We start from the raw sequence: 18,159 nt of genomic DNA on the forward strand, positions 1-18,159 counted from the left end.
TCTCTCATCTCTCTCTCTCCTAATTTCCACATTAACCCCGTCACAGTCTCTGTCTCATATCGCTCGCTCACCTCCAATGTCATCCCGACTGGCTCTGGTTCCGACCTCAGCTCCACCGACTGTCCCGTGTGCCCCCCCAAATTGTTTTATTGGGGCTGCCTCTCGCGCTCTCTCTCCTCGTAATAGCGCTTCTCCGCTCTCGCCGCTTCAATCTCCCACTGCGGGAGGCGATATTCCCCAGCCTGAGTCCATGGTCCCTCTCCGTCCAGGATTTGTTCCCAAGTCCACAAAATTTACAAAAACAACAAAAACTGACAGCCAACACAGTCCTGTCAGTGTGCACAATGACAAGCACAATTACCCACGAAACACAAAGGAAACGTAGGCAACTTATGTGTGACTCCCAATCAACCGCAACCCTCTACAGCTGTGCCTGATTGGAAGTCACACGGCCAAAATTAACGAAACAATAAAACACTCACTCCCTTCTGCCACGTCCTGACCCAACTACACCCTCTACTGGTCAGGACGTGACACCATCACTGGGACCTGTATGCTCTCGTTGGTTGGCCCTCGCTACAAATTCGTTGCCAAACCCACTGGCTCCAGGTCATCTATAAGTATGTCCTAGGTAAAGCCCTGCCTTATCTCAGCTCACTGGTCACCATAGCAACACCCACCCATAGCACGCGCTCCAGCAGGTATATATCACTGGTCATCCCCAAAGCCAACACCTCCTTTGGCCGACTTTCCTTCCAGTTCTCGTCTGCCAATGACTGGAATGAATTGCAAAAATCACTGAAGCTGGAGTCTTATATCTCCCTCGCTAACTTTAAGGCAATAAATAGACCATAGAGGCGAAATAATTACAATTTAGCATTAACACTGAAGTGATAGATTTGCAGATGATGATGTGCAAGTAGAGATACTGGGGTGCAAAAGAGAAAGAAAATAAATAATAATATGGGGATGAGGTAGTTGGGTGGGCTATTTACAGATTGGCTGTGTACAGGTACAGTGATATGTGAGCTGCTCTGACAGCTGATGCTTAACCTGTTTGGGATAGGGGGCAGTATTTTCACGTCCGGATAAAAAACGTACCCGATTTAATCTGGTTACCACTCCTACCCAGTAACTAGAATATGCATATACTTATTACATATGGATAGAAAACACCCTAAAGTTTCTAAAACTGTTTGAATGGTGTCTGTGAGTATAACAGAACTCATTTGGCAGGCAAAAATCTGAGAAGGTTTCATGCAGGAAGTGGTCTGTCTGACAAGGTGTTGTTGTTCTTGCTTCTGTTTATTGAAGAGTCAGGATCTTAGCTGTAACGTGACATTTCCCACGGCTCCAATAGGCTCTCAGAGCCCGGGAAAAACCTGAACGATGACGAGGCAGCCTCTGGCTGAAACACATTATCGCGTTTGGCAAGTGGCCCATCAGAATACTATGGAATTTGTCGCGTGCCCGATTCGACCCAGTGATATATTTACCTTCGGCTGTTTATCTAATTGCAGATTCCCGGTCGGAATATTATCGTTTTTTACGAGAAAAATTGCATAAAAATTGATTTTAAACAGCGGTTGACATGCTTCGAAGTACGGTAATGAAATATTTAGAAATCTTTTGTCACGAAATGCGCCGTGCGCGCGACCGTTATTTACGTTTGGGATAGTGTCTGGGACGCACGAACAAAACGTCGCTGTTGGAACATAACTATGGATTATTTTGGACCAAACCTACATTTGTTATTGAAGTAGAAGTCCTGGGAGTGCATTCTGATGAAGAACAGGAAAGGTAAGACCATTTTTCTTATAGTAAATCTGATATTGGTGAGTGCTAAACGTGCTGGGTGTCTAAATAGCTAGCCCTGTGATGCCGGGCTATGTACTTAGAATATTGCAAAATGTGCTTTCACCGAAAAGCTATTTTAAAATCGGACATATCGAGTGCATAGAGGAGTAATGTACCTATAATTCTTAAAATAAATGTTATGCTTTTTGTGAACGTTTATCGTGAGTAATTTAGTAAATTGTTAGTAAATTCGCCGGAAGTTTGCGGGGGGTATGCTAGTTCTGAACGTCACATGCTAATGTAAAAAGCTGTTTTTTGATATAAATATGAACTTTATTGAACAAAACATGCATGTATTGTATAACATAATGTCCTAGGTGTGTCATCTGATGAAGATCAGAAGATTAACGAGAGTCTTGTCTTTAAATAGCTGTAAAATAGTCATATGTTTGAGAAATTGAAGTAATAGGATTTTTAAGGTATTTGAAAATCGCGCCACAGGCTTCAACTGGCTGTTACGTAGGTGGGATGAATTCGTCCCGCCTAGCCCATAGAGGTTAAATAAAGGTGAGATTATTTAAAAATATATATAAAATAGAGCTAACAGGGGCCCAAAGGGGCTCACAGGGGACCATAGGGGCACAGAAGGGCCCTCAGGGAATAGGGTGCCATTTGGGCCTTGTTGGAACATACTGAAAAGATAAATGGTCTGTTTTAATCAAGAGGCTAATTGATCAAAACACAGTCATTTTAATGTTGACATGTGTGAACTGTAACCGACCGTATGTGAACTGGAATTTGTGTGTGTCTACTATAAGCCTCTTCTCTTTTCCTGAATAACTCTCCATCTCTCTCTCTCTCTCTCTCTCTCTATCCATCTCCCTCTCCCTCTCTCTCTCTCTCTCTCTCTCTCTCTCTCTCTCTCCCTCTCTCTCTCTCTCTCTCTCTCTCTCATGTGTGAACTGTAACCGACCTCTCTCTTTCTCCTCTCTTTCTCTCCCTCTCTCTTCTCTCTCTCTGTCTCTCTCTCTCTTTCTCTGTCTCTCTCGCTCCCTTTCTGTCTATTGTCATCAAAGATCTCTAACTCTCTCTCCCTCCCTCTCTCTCAAAGATCTCTCTCCGTCTCTCCATCTCCCTCCCTTTCCCTCCCTCTTTCCCTCTCTCTCTCTCTCCATCTCCCCCCTCTCCCTCCCCTCTCTCTCTCTCTCTCTGTCTCTCTCTCTCTCTCTCGTCAGAGTGCATGCTGGAAGCAAGTTGACTCTATAGGGTTTCGGTGTATAAATATTTATATATATTGATTAGTTGAGTTGTTTTAAGGTTGTATTGTCTCACTAATACTAAGTACGTATAGAGGAGGTGTAGAGGCCCCCTCGTGGAGGTGTAGAGGCCCCCTCGTGGAGGTGTAGAGCTTGAAAATGTTAGTCGGAGGCATGGGATGAACATTCCCGCTGAGACAGGTTGTTCGGTGGAAGAATGTAGTTTAGCAGTGGGCGCTATCATTGGGTATGATAGCATAACATCAGCCTCAAGGATGAATAGTTCTGTCGTAATTTTCTTAGATTCCTTTGAAAATGTGAATACGATAGTTGAGAGTGGTGTTGTGTTGCCGGGAGACCCAGACGTCGGTATTCCCTCTTGTGAATCCGTCGAAGAAAGTTATGCTTTCAAACGTGCCCCCTTTTGTTAGAGATGAAGTGTTGGAGAGAGAGTTATCTCATCATGGACAACTTGTTTCTACAGTAAAAAAGGTTCTTTTTGGATGTAAATCTCCTCATTCTCATAGGAGGTAAGTACACGTGATCTTAAAGAAGGATACTGACCCAACTGAATTTAGCGTTCAGTTTCAAGATTGACGGGTTTGATTATGAGTTCTACTCTTCTACTGAATCAATGAAATGCTTTGGGTGTGGAAGAGAGGGGCATTTGGTTGAGTAATTGTCCAGAGAACGGGCACACAGAGCTGGGTAGCAGCTATAGCGTTGGTGGTGCTGAAGCACCACTGAGAAGGGATGAACAGGCTAAGGGTTCATTAGAAGGGAGAAGGTGGGCAGATGTGATGGGATAAATAGGAAAGGAGAGCCATGTGGTTATGGAGACAGTTGTGGTAGAGCAGGGAAAAGGGGGGGGGGGTGGAACAGTAGGTGAGACTGCGATTGAGGTCATTGAGGGGGTGCTGGAGAATGAAATGGGCAAGAGGAGAGTTAAACATTGGAAAATGAAGCAGCTGTTTTCAAAGTACCGAGGAAGAATTTAAGGGGTGGTGAAGGTTCTAATTCCAAGAGGAAGAATTTAAGGGGTGGTGAAGGTTCTAATTCCCAGAGGAAGAATTTAAGGGGTGGTGAAGGTTCTAATTCCAAGAGGAAGAATTTAAGGGGTGGTGAAGGTTCTAATTCCCAGAGGAAGAATTTAAGGGGTGGTGAAGGTTCTAATTCCCAGAGGAAGAATTTAAGGGGTGGTGAAGGTTCTAATTCCCAGAGGAAGAATTTAAGGGGTGGTGAAGGTTCTAATTCCCAGAGGAAGAATTTAAGGGGTGGTGAAGGTTCTAATTCCCAGAGGAAGAATTTAAGGGATGGTGAAGGTTATAATTCCCAGAGGAAGAATTTAAGGGGTGGTGAAGGTTCTAATTCCCAGAGGAAGAATTTAAGGGGTGGTGAAGGTTCTAATTCCCAGAGGAAGAATTTAAGGGGTGGTGAAGGTTCTAATTCCCAGAGGAAGAATTTAAGGGGTGGTGAAGGTTCTAATTCCAAGAGGAAGAATTTAAGGGGTGGTGAAGTGCCCTAGTAAAATTAGAGAGAGGACAGTAGAGTTCTATGCTGAGCTCTACAAGTGGAATTAGAAAGAGGACAGTAGAGTTCTATGCTGAGCTCTACAAGTGGAATTAGAAAGAGGACAGAGTTCTATGCTGAGCTCTACAAGTGGAATTAGAAAGAGGACAGTAGAGTTCTATGCTGAGCTCTACAAGTGGAATTAGATAGAGGACAGTAGAGTTCTATGCTGAGCTCTACAAGTGGAATTAGAAAGAGGACAGTAGAGTTCTATGCTGAGCTCTACAAGTGGAATTAGAAAGAGGACAGTAGAGTTCTATGCTGAGCTCTACAAGTGGAATTAGAAAGAGGACAGAGTTCTATGCTGAGCTCTACAAGTGGAATTAGAAAGAGGACAGAGTTCTATGCTGAGCTCTACAAGTGGAATTAGAAAGAGGACAGTAGAGTTCTGTGCTGAGCCCTGTGGTGGCTAATTTCCGCATTACCAAATTAGGATTTACAAACACACCAGTCCGAGTTAAAACTACATCTTTAATACTTAAGATACTTTTGCAAAAGTTCTTGACCCCCAATAATGCATTCTCTCGAATTAATCATTTAATGAGGTGATTACAGAATGGCTACAGGGATCTTTTATAGCAACGATACAGCCCCTTCAACGTATATTGACAAACCACAGATACTTAGTAACAGTTCACAAAGGTTAAGTTTTGTATGACAGATATCAATAAAACACATCAGACAGTAACTGCTATGTCAACAGGGTTCATTATACAGACCAGTATCTGGTCTCCTTAGAACCGTCCCTCCCTGGTACGGTATTGAACAGAACTATTTCATCCAATGGCATATATCAATTGTCAACTCTAGATACTCCCATCTCAAGCAAACCCCCTCTTGACCCCACTCCTGGACAGGCTCACTGGGGGGAGTGAGCCTCTAGGCCATATATTATCACAGGATAAGTGTGAGATCTAAGAGAGGACATACAAGGGTCCATTTACTGCCATAATCCTCCCCACAATAAAGAAAAGGAGGGAGTGACTTTCTCAGACATTGTGGAGACAAGTCATTGGTTCCCCATTAATCACGCCATCCCTTCACATGGTTTAAGAAATAGGTAAAGACACATTCCCATGACGACAAGTCTGACCTCTCCCCTCTCTGGGCCCCAAGTGTCTGAGCCCCAGCTAAGGTAGACGTGCAACTGAAAAGACACCAGAGTCCAATGGACACTTTCTAATGACAAGTATCGCACATAACCATATTATACTAATAAAACATCTTAATTATCTATGTTACCCAACTAATTCTGATTCGTCCACGACATTCCCCTCTCAAGGGACTCCGTCCCTTCTAGAGAATCAGAACAGTAACGTTACAGCGGAACCAGTGTCTAAACACAGACTACATCACAACAGAAAAGACAGTCATCCCTCTGTGTCCCCTCTCAACTTAAAAGAAAATCACCAGATTTAAGAACATTCATTCACATAGAACATACATATATTCTACATAAACCAAAAATCACAAAACAATAACTAATTGCATGGGGTTCCTGCACATAACATCCCAAGAAACTCAGCACTGTCTCTTATTACCATCCCCCCAACATTTACTAAACACTCTTGCAATTTGTCTGGGAAGGTTATGATACACAGTCACCTGCACGAACCCATGAAGATAAACAAAAAATGCATACAGTTTATGAGATTCAAAGCTATATTTTCCATAGACAGTAAAAATCACATAATGAATGCATAATGCAGTGCATGCAACAATGGAGTTTAATAAAATAATCTTTAGTTATCTATCACACTCCAATGGATCAGCATAGTATGTTGGAAATGACTATTTCCATCCCAGAAACTACAATTAGCATATCTTGTTGTACAAATCCAGGTAGTGACTCCTAGTTAAAATAAAATGTATCTCCTTGGTGCCTAATGAACATGACCCAAGACAAACATCATGATTCCGCTATTTATAAGGCAATGCCTATAGAGCAAATAGATTAGGATCATTTACACTCTCCAGATCAGAGTTCACCCATGTCATTCACCCATGGCATTCACCCATGGCATGCTTGTAATAACCTCAACATCTTTAGTTCATAACAACAATCAAAACAATCAATCCCTAACACATTAATTCCTTCACTCATTTAGATATTAACATACTCAACTCAAATCAATCCTTCAGTTTTAAAATTCATTCAATTTCCAAAGAAAATCATAATGAGAACTCAGTTAATTATCCAACCAAAATGACATTGCTCAGTGATTCAAATTTGTCTTATCACTCAAAGTAAAAACTAAATTTAAACAAACATCAACATTAGCAGAATGTCCATTCATTTTAACATCCAGTATAATTATCCCATAATTTCTACTATTAACAATTTTATCACGATTATTCTACAGATCAGTATCTCAATGCATTCTTAATCTAAATTACTATAATTTTACGTGGTGTAGACCTCTACAATCAACCTGATACCCCAAAAGTCTAAACAGTTATGGGCACAGTTGACCAAACCCCTCTCTCCAGGCACTGATTCTTCTGGCGTCCTCTTCGTTCTTCTTCAGATAACTTTAAAGTTCAAAGTGAATGACCCATTATAATGTCCCAATGTCAATGTTTCACCTTAGATGCCCATTATGTCTTGTCCATTCGTCAACCAATATACCAGCAACATAAGAAAAGTTTAGAACAGCACCTTTCCCCATGCTCACTCCACGTGGACTCCTCTCACACTCCTGAGAGAAACATGAGAGAAAAGCAGTTGATAGCTTAGATCGGATACTGTACACCGGTTGCTGGCTTGGCCATTCCTCTCAGTAGAAATGGTTCGGACAGGGCCATATTCAACGCCTTCGTCACTCCTTCTTCAGCCAATTAGAGGGGGTTTGAGGTACACACACTTTTCGGTCCAATTATCTCTTCCATGCATTAAGATACCATCTGATGTCACTTTTCATGATAACCTCGAAAGAACAAATCAGAACAACAGTTTAGTTCAGTTCATTAACTACATGATAAATTATTACTTTTACCAATTATTCTTAATACAAATGTCTAAACATTATTCAAAGAGAATAACAACACATTCTATTGAAACTATTCTTTCAAATTGTTTAATACTTCCCATCACAATTTCAACTTCATCGCAGAGCCACAGAATCAGGAAGTTAGACCTATAACCCATCAGGAATAGAACAGAACAAACAACACAACAATACACTCCTTCACATATCACTCAAGGTGTGTAAACTTCAATCCAAATTTCAAAGAACTGAATCCAAACCCTCAAAGGACTGTATCCTCCCCCCATTTTTAACACATAACTCTCCATGAGAGTAATGTATTCAAAAACACTACTACAAATCAAAAGATAAAACAAAATGTCAAATAACATAACCAAATGAAAATCACAACTCTGAAAACCTCCACAAAGAAAAAATTATTTACCCATATGGTCATAGGAAAACAGACTTCAAGCAGCCTACCCTTAGTGAAAGGCAATGCCCTATATCACATAGGTCCAAATTACAAATATGTCTAAGAACTTTAAATTCCATCATAATTATACATTTCACGAATTACCTTGAAATCAGAATAACAAATGACCTAAAATGTATTATCCAAATGGCTTTCCCATGAGGCTGATCAGACCACACAGGAAAACCCAGACAAAGGTCATAAGTCAAACCCCTTCACAGAAATGTTTCTTACTATCTTAGACAAAAAAAAATTCAAACATCAAACATTTTCTACATGTTGTATCACAGGTTACCCAGAACATTTCATTAACCTCTCTAGGGCAGACAGGACGAATTCGTCCCACCTACGTAACAGCCAGTTGAATCCTGTGGCGCGATTTTCAAATACCTTAATTAAAAATCCTATTACTTCAATTTCTCAAACATATTACTATTTTACAGCTATTTAAAGACAAGACTCTCGTTAATCTAACCACACTGTCCGATTTCAAAAAAGCTTTACAACGAAAGCAAAACATTAGATTATGTCAGCAGAGTACCCAGCCAGAAATAATCAGACACCCATTTTTCAAGCTAGCATATAATGTCACATAAACCCAGAAGACAGCTAAATGCAGCACTAACCTTTGATGATCTTCATCAGATGACAATCCTAGGACATTATGTTATACAATACATGCATGTTTTGTTCAATCAAGTTCATATTTATATCAAAAAACAGCTTTTTACATTAGCATGTGACGTTCAGAACTAGCATACCCCCCGCAAACTTCCGGGGAATTTACTAACAATTTACTAAATTACTCACGATAAACGTTCACAAAAAGCATAACAATTATTTTAAGAATTATAGATACAGAACTCCTCTATGCACTCGATATGTCCGATTTTAAAATAGCTTTTTGGTGAAAGCACATTTTGCAATATTCTAAGTACATAGCCCAGCCATCACGGGCTAGCTATTTAGACACCCGGCAAGTTTAGCCTTCACCAAAATCAGATTTACTATAACAAAAATGTTAATACCTTTGTTGTCTTCGTCAGAATGCACTCCCAGGACTTCTACTTCAATAACAAATGTTGGTTTGGTCCCAAATAATCCATCGTTATATCCGAATAGCGGCGTTTTGTTTGTGCGTTCCAGAAACTATCCGAAATGGTAAATCAGGGTCGTGCGCATGGCGCAATTCGTGACAAAAAAATTCTAAATATTCCATTACCGTACTTCGAAGCATGTCAACCGCTGTTTAAAATAAATTTTTATGCAATTTATCTCATAAAAAAGCGATAATATTCCGACCGGGAATCTCCTTTTCGGTAAACAGAGGAAAATTCACAAAGACGGGGGCGGCCAGTGCACGCGCCTAATGCCCATTGTCCCTTGATCGGCCACTTGAGAAAGGCGATAATGTGTTTCAGCCTGGGGCTGGAATGATGACATTCAGGTTTTTCCCGGGCTCTGAGAGCCTATTGGAGACGTGGGAAGTGTCACGTTACCGCAGAGATCCTAAGTTTTAGAAAGAGATGTCAAAGAAAGACAATAAATGGTCAGACAGGCCACTTCCTGTAAAGGAATCTCTCAGGTTTTGACCTGCCATTTGAGTTCTGTTATACTCACAGACACCATTCAAACAGTTTTAGAAACTTTGGAGTGTTTTCTATCCAAAGCCAATAATTATATGCATATTCTAGTTACTGGGCAGGAGTAGTAACCAGATTAAATCGGGTACGTTTTTTATCCAGCCGTGTCAATACTGCCCCCTACCCTCAACAGGTTAACAGCAGACTTTACGGCAGTAGAAGTTACAGCAGTAGAAGTTACAACAGTAGAAGTTACAACAGTAGAAGGTACAGTAGTAGAAGTTACAGCAGTAGAAGTTACAACAGTAGAAGTTACAACAGTAGAAGTTACAGTAGTAGAAGCAACAACAGGAGAAGTTTCAACAGTAGAAGTTACAACAGGAGAAGTTACAAGAGTAGAAGTTACAGCAGTAGAAGTTTCAAGAGTAGAAGTTACAACAGTAGAAGTTACAACAGTAGAAGTTACAACAGGAGAATTTACAGCAGTAGAAGTTACAAGCGTAGAAGTTACAAGAGTAGAAGTTACAACAGTAGAAGTTACAACAGAAGAAGTTACAACAGTAGAAGTTACAACAGTAGAAGTTACAGTAGTAGAAGTTACAACAGTAGAAGTTACAACAGTAGAAGTTACAGCAGTAGAAGTTACAACAGTAGAAGTTACAGCAGTAGAAGTTACAGCAGTAGAAGTTACAGCAGTAGAAGTTACAACAGTAGAAGTTACAGCAGTAGAAGTTACAACAGTAGAAGTTACAACAGTAGAAGTTACTGCATTTTAACACACGTGTGTAAAGATGTCAGAGGAAATCTATGAAAACAGCGATGGATTTAGATGCACATTTTTTTTTAAATAAATAAAATAGAGACCATGGATTTAATGATCAAATATACAACAACGAAAGACCCATCATGTCCTGCAAGAAGGATGGAGTTGGTGATCAACATTCAGGTAACAGTTTATCCTGGTGTAGTGCTTGACACTGTCACACACACACACACACACACACACACACACACACACACACACACACACACACACACACACACACACACAACAAACTTCCTTTTGATATTTTTGGGCACTATCTGTTGTTCCATGTCATGAATCTGTTATTCAATGTGTTTCTATTGGCTAATAGCAGAAATGCCAAATTCAATGCTTCATGCAATCATTTTTTTTCAATATTTTTTATACATTAACGGGTCTTAAAGTTGTAAATGAAATAGCTAAATAATTCTTGGTATCTTAAAACAATTTCACATGTTGGCTTAGACCCTCCCCCGGCTCAGACCCTCCCCCTCCCCCGGCTCAGACCCTCCCCCTCCCCCGGCTCAGACCCTCCCCTCCCCGGCTCAGATCCTCCCCCTCCCCCGGCTCAGAGACTCCCCCTCCCCCGGCTTAGACCCTCCCCCTCCCTCGGCTCAGACCCTCCCCCTCCCGCGGCTCAGACCCTCCCCCCGGCTCAGACTCTAGAGGGTTAAACACTATAATTGCACACACAGTGATTCATTGCAACTTATTATGTGACTTGTTAAACAAATGATTCCTGAGATTTTTTAGGTTGAAGTGGTTGAATACTTATTGAATCAAGACATTTCAGTTTTTCATTTTATATAAATATATATTTATTAAAAAAACATAATTCCTCTTTGACATGATGGGGTATTGTGTGCAGGTCAGTGACAAAACATCATTTAAAATTCAGCAACAACAAAATGTGGAAAAATTCACTTTTCTTAAGGCACTAGCTAACTCTATTACCTCGTACCCCTTCACATCGTCTTGGTACTGGTACTCCTGTACATAGCTACCTCTATTACCTCGTACCTCTACACATCGTCTTGGTACTGGTACTCCCTGTACATAGCTACCTCTATTACCTCATACCCCTTCACATCGGCTTGGTACTGGTACTCCCTGTACATAGCTACCTCTATTACCTCATACCCCTTCACATCGGCTTGGTACTGGTACTCCCTGTACTTAGCTACCTCTATTACCTCGTACTCCTACACATCGGCTTGGTACTGGTACTCACTGTATATACAGTGCATTCAGAAAGTATTCAGACCCCTTGACATTCCACATTTTGTTACGTTACAGCCTTATTCTAAAATGTATTAAATGCACATTTTTCCTTATCAATCCACACACAAACCCACCTAATGACAAAGCAAAAACAGGTTTAGAAATGTTTGCAAATTTATTACAAAACAAACACAGAAATACATTATTTCCATAAGTATTCAGACCCTTTACTATGAGACTCAAAATTGAGCTCAGGTGCATCCTGTTTCCATTGATCCTCCTTGAGATGTTTCTACAACTTGATTGGAGTCCACCTGTGGTAAATTCAATTGATTCAATATGATTTAGAAAGGCACACATCTGTCTATAAAATGTCCCACAGTTGACAGAGCATATCAGAGCAACAACCAAACCATTAGGTCGAAGGAATTGTCTGTAGTTGTCCTAGACAGGACTGTGTTGAGGCACAGATCTGGGGAAGGGTACCATAACATTTCTGCAGCATTGAAGATCCAGAATCACACAGTGGCCTCCATCATTCTTAAATGGAAGAAGTTTGAAACCAACAAGACTCTCCTATACTGAGCAATCGGGGAAGAAGGGCCTTGGTCAGGGAGGTGACCAAGAAACCGATGGTCACTTTGATAGAGCTCTAGAGTTCCTCCATGGAGATGGGAGAACCTTCCAGAAGGACACCCATCTCTGCAGCACTCCACCAATCAGGCCTTTATGGTAGAGTGGCCAGACGGAAGCCACTCCTCAGTAAAAGGCACATGACAGCCCACTTGGAGTTTGCCAAAAGCCACCTAAAGACTCTCAGACCATGAGAAACAAGATTCTCTGGTCTGATGAAACCAAGATTGAACTTAGTGACAAAGTCAGGAGCTTTGTGTGACCAGGGGCGACTGGGTATGGGAAGAGGGTGAAGCAGACCGGAAGTGGGTTTAGTGGAGGTTGTGTTCCGGTCACAGACCGAGCTGGCTGGGACAAACTCCCGGGCATCTCTCTCCATGGTGGGCCACTAAAAGCACTGATGCAGAAATGCGAGGGTCCGGTTCATACCAGGGTGACAGGTGAGGCGGGTAGAATGGCCCACTGAAGAACATCAGAGCGAACAGAATCGGGAGCAAATAGAGTCGGGTCAAGCTGGTTCTGCTGAGCCTAGCGGATACGGGACTCGATCTCCAGGGGACGACAGCAACGATGCACAATGGAATGTTGTTCGGAACCAGTGTTGTCGGCGGTGAACTGGCATGACAGGGCATCAGGCTTGGTATTCCTAGAACCGGGCGATAAGTAAGTGTGAAATTGAATCTACCAAAGAACAAGGCCCATCTGGCTTGCCGGGAGTTCAGAAAATTGGCTGTCTGAATGTAGGACAGATTTTTGTAGTCTGTCCACATGATTAAGGGGAGTTCAGAGCCCTCTAGCCAGTGATGCCAAGCCTCAAGAGCTAGCTTAACTGCCAGGAGTTCCTGATTATCGACGTCAAAATTCTTCTCTGCAGGTGAGAGCTTACGGGAAATGAATGCACATTTTTGGAGCTTCTGATCAGAGGGGGAACAGCACCTACCCCAGTGTCGGAGGCGTCCTCCTTCATGATGAACTATAGTTCTGGGTCTGGCTGAGTGAGGACCGGAGTGGAGGTGAAGTGGTGATTGAGTTCAAGGAACGCTGCCTCTGTCTCATCTAGTTGCGGATGAAACGTCTGTAAAAATTGGCAAACCCCAGGAAATACTGTAGCTCCTTCAGGTTAGAGGGCGCAGGCAACTCTGACTGCCATGTCTTGGCGGGATCCAATAATATAACCCAGGAAAGACACAGAGGAAGCATGGAACTCACATTTCTCAGCTTTGACAACAAGCTTATTCTCCCACAGCCGTTTGAGAACTTGGTGAAAGTGTTGCTGGTGAGCCTCAGGGTCCTAAGAAAAAATCTAAATGTCATCAAAATAGACAAAAATGAAGCGTCCAATCACGTCCCTCAACACGTCATTGACCAGGTTCTGGAAACCAGCAGGGGCGTTAGTAAGACCAAAAGGCATGATCAAACACTCAAAGTGGCCAAGTGGTGTTTTAAACGCAGTTTTCCACTCGTTCCCCTCTCTGAAGCGGACAAGGTGGTAGGCATTCCGGAGGTCCAGTTTGGTGAACACAGTGGCACCATGGAGGGCGGGGCAAAAGCAGAACTGATGAGTGGCAAAGGATACTTGTTCTTCACTGTGATATTATTCAGCCCACGGAAGTCAATGCACGGCCTCTGTGACCCATCATTCTTATTTACAAAGAAACACCAGCACCCACGTGAGGGGAAGAAGGCCTGACATGTCCTGCAACCAGGGAATCCTAGATGTTCTTCTCCATAACCTCTCCTGCTTGGGGCGAGAGAGGTTATATAACCGGCTACAGGGGAGAGGAGCTCCAGGCTGGAGGTCAATGGTGCAGTCGTACGGCCGATGAGGCGGCAGAGACAGGGCGTGGTGCTAGCTGAACACAGGAGCTAGATTGTGACACACTGGAGGAACTGATGACAGGTCTGGAGGTTCTGGAATGAACTGGGGCAAAGACAAGGCATGGGCAAGGGCAGAATGTAGACAATTTGAGTGAGAGCAGGCAGAGGAAAAGCTTGGCTCTGCCACGCGAGGGCGCCCGTCAAGCAGGGTTCTGGGGGAGATGGGCCGGCGATTTGGCTCAACAGTATATCCCCCACTACTGCTGAGCACCACTTTTGCTGGACGCAGGGAACAAGTGGAGACAAAGTGACCAACCTGGCCACAGAACAGGCAGCTTCTAGTGCTGATTTGCCGCTGCCTCTCCTCTGGAGAGAGACGGGCCCGGCCGAGCTGCACGGAGGCAGCCAGTCAGGAAGGAAATCTTGACATGTTCGCTAGCATAAGAGTTTGGCTGCTGGTCGAATACCAGTGAACATTGTACCAAAAAGGCTCTGTGTGTAGATTGATGAAGACAATTTCATGGATGAGGGAAAAAAAATCAATTGAATCCATTTTAGAATAAGGCTGTAACGTAACAAAATGTAGAAAAAGTCAAGAGGTCTGAAAACTTTCCAAATGCACTGTAGCCATGTTATTTTGACTTGTTATTCTTCTTTGTTAATTCACTGGGTTCTTATTTATTGTGACACTTTTTTAAATGTTGTATCTTTAACTCTGCATTGTTGGAAAAGGATCCGTAAATCAGCATTAGCATACACCTGTTGTTTACGAAGCGATATTCTGTAAGAGGTTCTGGAAGTCAAGCAGTATAAAATGTGAGGTTTTGGAACTCAGGTCTGGTGTTCTGTTCCGTGTGTATTTCCCTCACTGATTCAAAGAGCAAATGGACACAAAAGCAGACGCCAATACAACGCTGATAAATAGCAAGTTCTTATGGTAATCATTTGTGCTTCAGGGTTTTGTCAGTGGTGGAAGAGATACTCTGGAGCTGCTGCAGTGTGTCTGGGGCTGCTGTGTGTTATACTGGCTGGGATCATAGGCCTGTTACTCTACCGTGAGTTTGATATGTTCTCACTCAAACATTCTTCATCATCAGTTGTGTAACAACCAGGGTTCAATTCCATTTCAATTCCAGTCAATTCCATTCAGAAAGTAAGCCAAATTTAAATTCCAAAAAATTGGAAATCAATTGGAATTCCAGTGTATTTCCTGAATTGACTGGAAATGAATGCAACTGACCCCAACCTTGGTAATGTCTGATTAACTTTTCCACTGTTACCTTGTTCAATGATCTCCTTATTTCAGAGAGAAACCAACTGACCAGTTATAACAGCCTGACCAATGAGCGAGACCAGTTACAGACCAGCGACAGCAACCTGACTGCAGAGAGAGACCAGCTACAGACTAGCAACAACACGCTGACCAAAGAGAGAGACCAGCTACAGATCAGATACAACACCCTGACCAGAGAGAGGGACCAGCTACAGATCAGATACAACACCCTGACCAGAGAGAGGGACCAGCTACAGACCAGATACAACTCCCTGACCAGAGAGAGAGACCAGCTACAATCTTTAGTTGAGAAAGGTGAGTCAAATTGTCTCATGACTGTTCTGTTTGACAGTCTCTGTATCAGTTCACATGTCACTTACAGACAGGAAGTTAACTGATATTAAATGAAAAATGATGTCACGCTCGTCGTGTATATAGTGGACCAAGGTGCAGCGGGTTGAGTGCTCATCTTAACTGTTAGTGTGAACACGTAACAAACAAAACAAGAAAAAAACGATTGAACAGTCTTGTAGACACATCAGTACAAAGAACAACCTCCCACAAAGGGACAGGTGAAAACATGGCTACCTAAGTATGACTCTCAATCAGCAACAACGATGTACAGCTGTTCCTGATTGAGAGCCATACCAGGCCTACAAAGAAATACACAACATAGATGGATCATAGAAAACACAACATAGAACAATGACAAAAAACCCCGGAATACATAAACCAAACACACCTCTACCAACACACACACCCCGAACCATATCAAACAAATACCCCCTGTCACGTCCTGACAAAACTATAATAACAAATAACCCCTTTACTGGTTAGGACGTGACAAATGATGCTTCCAAACCGTCCATTAGATAGTGCCCTGTCTTCCTTGAGTGTCTGATTGATACTTAATTCAATGTTGTATTAAAGTGACTAAAGCAAGAAATGTTCAACTTACAGTGTGTCCTCAAGGATGGAAAAAGCTTGGTAGCAGTTGTTACTACGTCTCTACTGAGTACAAATCCTGGGAGGAGAGCAGACAGGACTGCAGAAATAGAGGAGCACACCTGGTGGTTATCAACAGCCAAGAGAAACAGGTGTGTGTGTGTGAGGTAGAGAGAAAAAAGAGTGATAGAGATAGCGAGCAGTAATGGGTATGTTTTAACAATGTTGTCTCTCTCCTACAACTACAGACATTAGTCAATTGGTTATGCGGGGTAAAGAACTATGTCTGGATTGGTCTGACTGACTCTGTTTCTGAGGGGACCTGGAAATGGGTGGACGACACACCACTGACCAAAAAGTAAGACATTAATGAATTCTGTGTCACTATGACATCACTGTCTGGAGTAGTAGGTTCAGAGTGGACAGCCTGATTATATGTGTTGTTTCTCCTACAGGTATTGGAACAGTGGACAGCCTGATTCTATGTGTTGTTTCTTCTACAGGTATTGGAACAGTGGACAGCCTGATTCTATGTGTTGTTTCTCATACAGGTACTGGAACAGTGGACAGTCTGATTATATGTGTTGTTTCTCCTACAGGTATTGGAACAGTGGACAGTCTGATTCTATGTGTTGTTTCTACTACAGGTGTTGGAACAGTGGACAGCCTGATTCTATGTGTTGTTTCTCCTACAGGTATTGGAACAGTGGACAGCCTGATTATATGTGTTGTTTCTTCTACAGGTATTGGAACTGTGGACAGTCTGATTCTATGTGTTGTTTCTCCTACAGGTATTGGAACAGTGGACAGTCTGATTCTATGTAATGTTTCTCCTACAGGTATTGGAACAGTGGAGAGCCTAATGGTGGAAGAGCTGAGAACTGTGTATATTTCTACTCCTGGTCATCAGACACAGGAGAATGGTGGGACTATGACTGTTCCCATCAATACAGATGGATCTGTGAGAAATAGGATTCATCCTCGGTACTCTCAACTGCTAAATAGGATTATGATAAGTACTATCAATCGTAAACTATTTTCTGCTTATTCTATTTACCTTGTCAAGTACATACAATATATTACGATGCAAATGTATAATACATTATAATAAAAATAACAAAAAATATACAATAACAATACAATGAACTGATAACAGAATAACTTTTCTGTCTGTTGTTGTGGAAATTCACCACTAAGGACTCAAATTCAAAGGAAATGAATCAATCTTTATTATCTCAGTCATCGAGGTTCACTGACTCAATACAAGGCTGATGTTAATTTTAATTTTTATTACTTTTTAGTTTAGTCTACTTGCTAAATGTTTTTGTGAACTCTTCTTGAACTGGACTGTTAGTTGAGGGCTTGTAAGTAAGCATTTCACGGTAAAGTCTACACTTCTTGTATTCGGAGCATGTGACTAATAAAGTTTGATTTGATTTGAGACCCTTTATACTGCGACACAAACAAGTCCTATAAGCACGGTTGGTTCCTGCATGAGACTGACTGATACCACACCAGGCGTCTTACCTTGAAACTGAGATACTCCTTTGGGTTCCCAGAACAATGTTCTGGGCGCACTAAGGAATTGCATGGACAGTGTAGTGTGGATTCCTCCCATGTACAGTCAATCAGTCACTCGCATGAATCCAACCAAGATGGTTATTAGAAAAGCAGCATTATTCTATACATACGAGTGGATAAACACAGAGAATGTCAGACTCTACTGTATAATAGTTGATCTAACATGGAGCCTAGAAGGACTGTTCTCTACTGTATAATAGTTGATCTAACACGGAGTCTAGAAGAACTGTTCTCTAC

At 42.0% G+C, this 18,159-nt stretch overlaps 1 protein-coding gene across 1 annotated transcript in view; it reads left to right on the forward strand.

Moving 5' to 3' along the window:
* Nucleotides 1-17,782, forward strand: part of LOC106596438 (CD209 antigen-like protein E) — a 29,646-nt gene extending 11,864 nt beyond the window's left edge. The window contains exons 2-6 of the mRNA XM_045714344.1: nt 15,080-15,178; nt 15,430-15,711; nt 16,357-16,493; nt 16,590-16,699; nt 17,181-17,782. Of these exons, the coding sequence (XP_045570300.1) occupies nt 15,080-15,178; nt 15,430-15,711; nt 16,357-16,493; nt 16,590-16,699; nt 17,181-17,313 (761 nt within the window). The 3' untranslated portion in view covers nt 17,314-17,782. The remainder of the gene's footprint in view (nt 1-15,079; nt 15,179-15,429; nt 15,712-16,356; nt 16,494-16,589; nt 16,700-17,180) is intronic.
* Nucleotides 17,783-18,159: the final 377 nt, after the last annotated feature.

This window comes from Salmo salar, chromosome ssa03 (assembly GCF_905237065.1).
Source record: "Salmo salar chromosome ssa03, Ssal_v3.1, whole genome shotgun sequence".
Taxonomy (NCBI): Eukaryota; Metazoa; Chordata; class Actinopteri; order Salmoniformes; family Salmonidae; genus Salmo; species Salmo salar.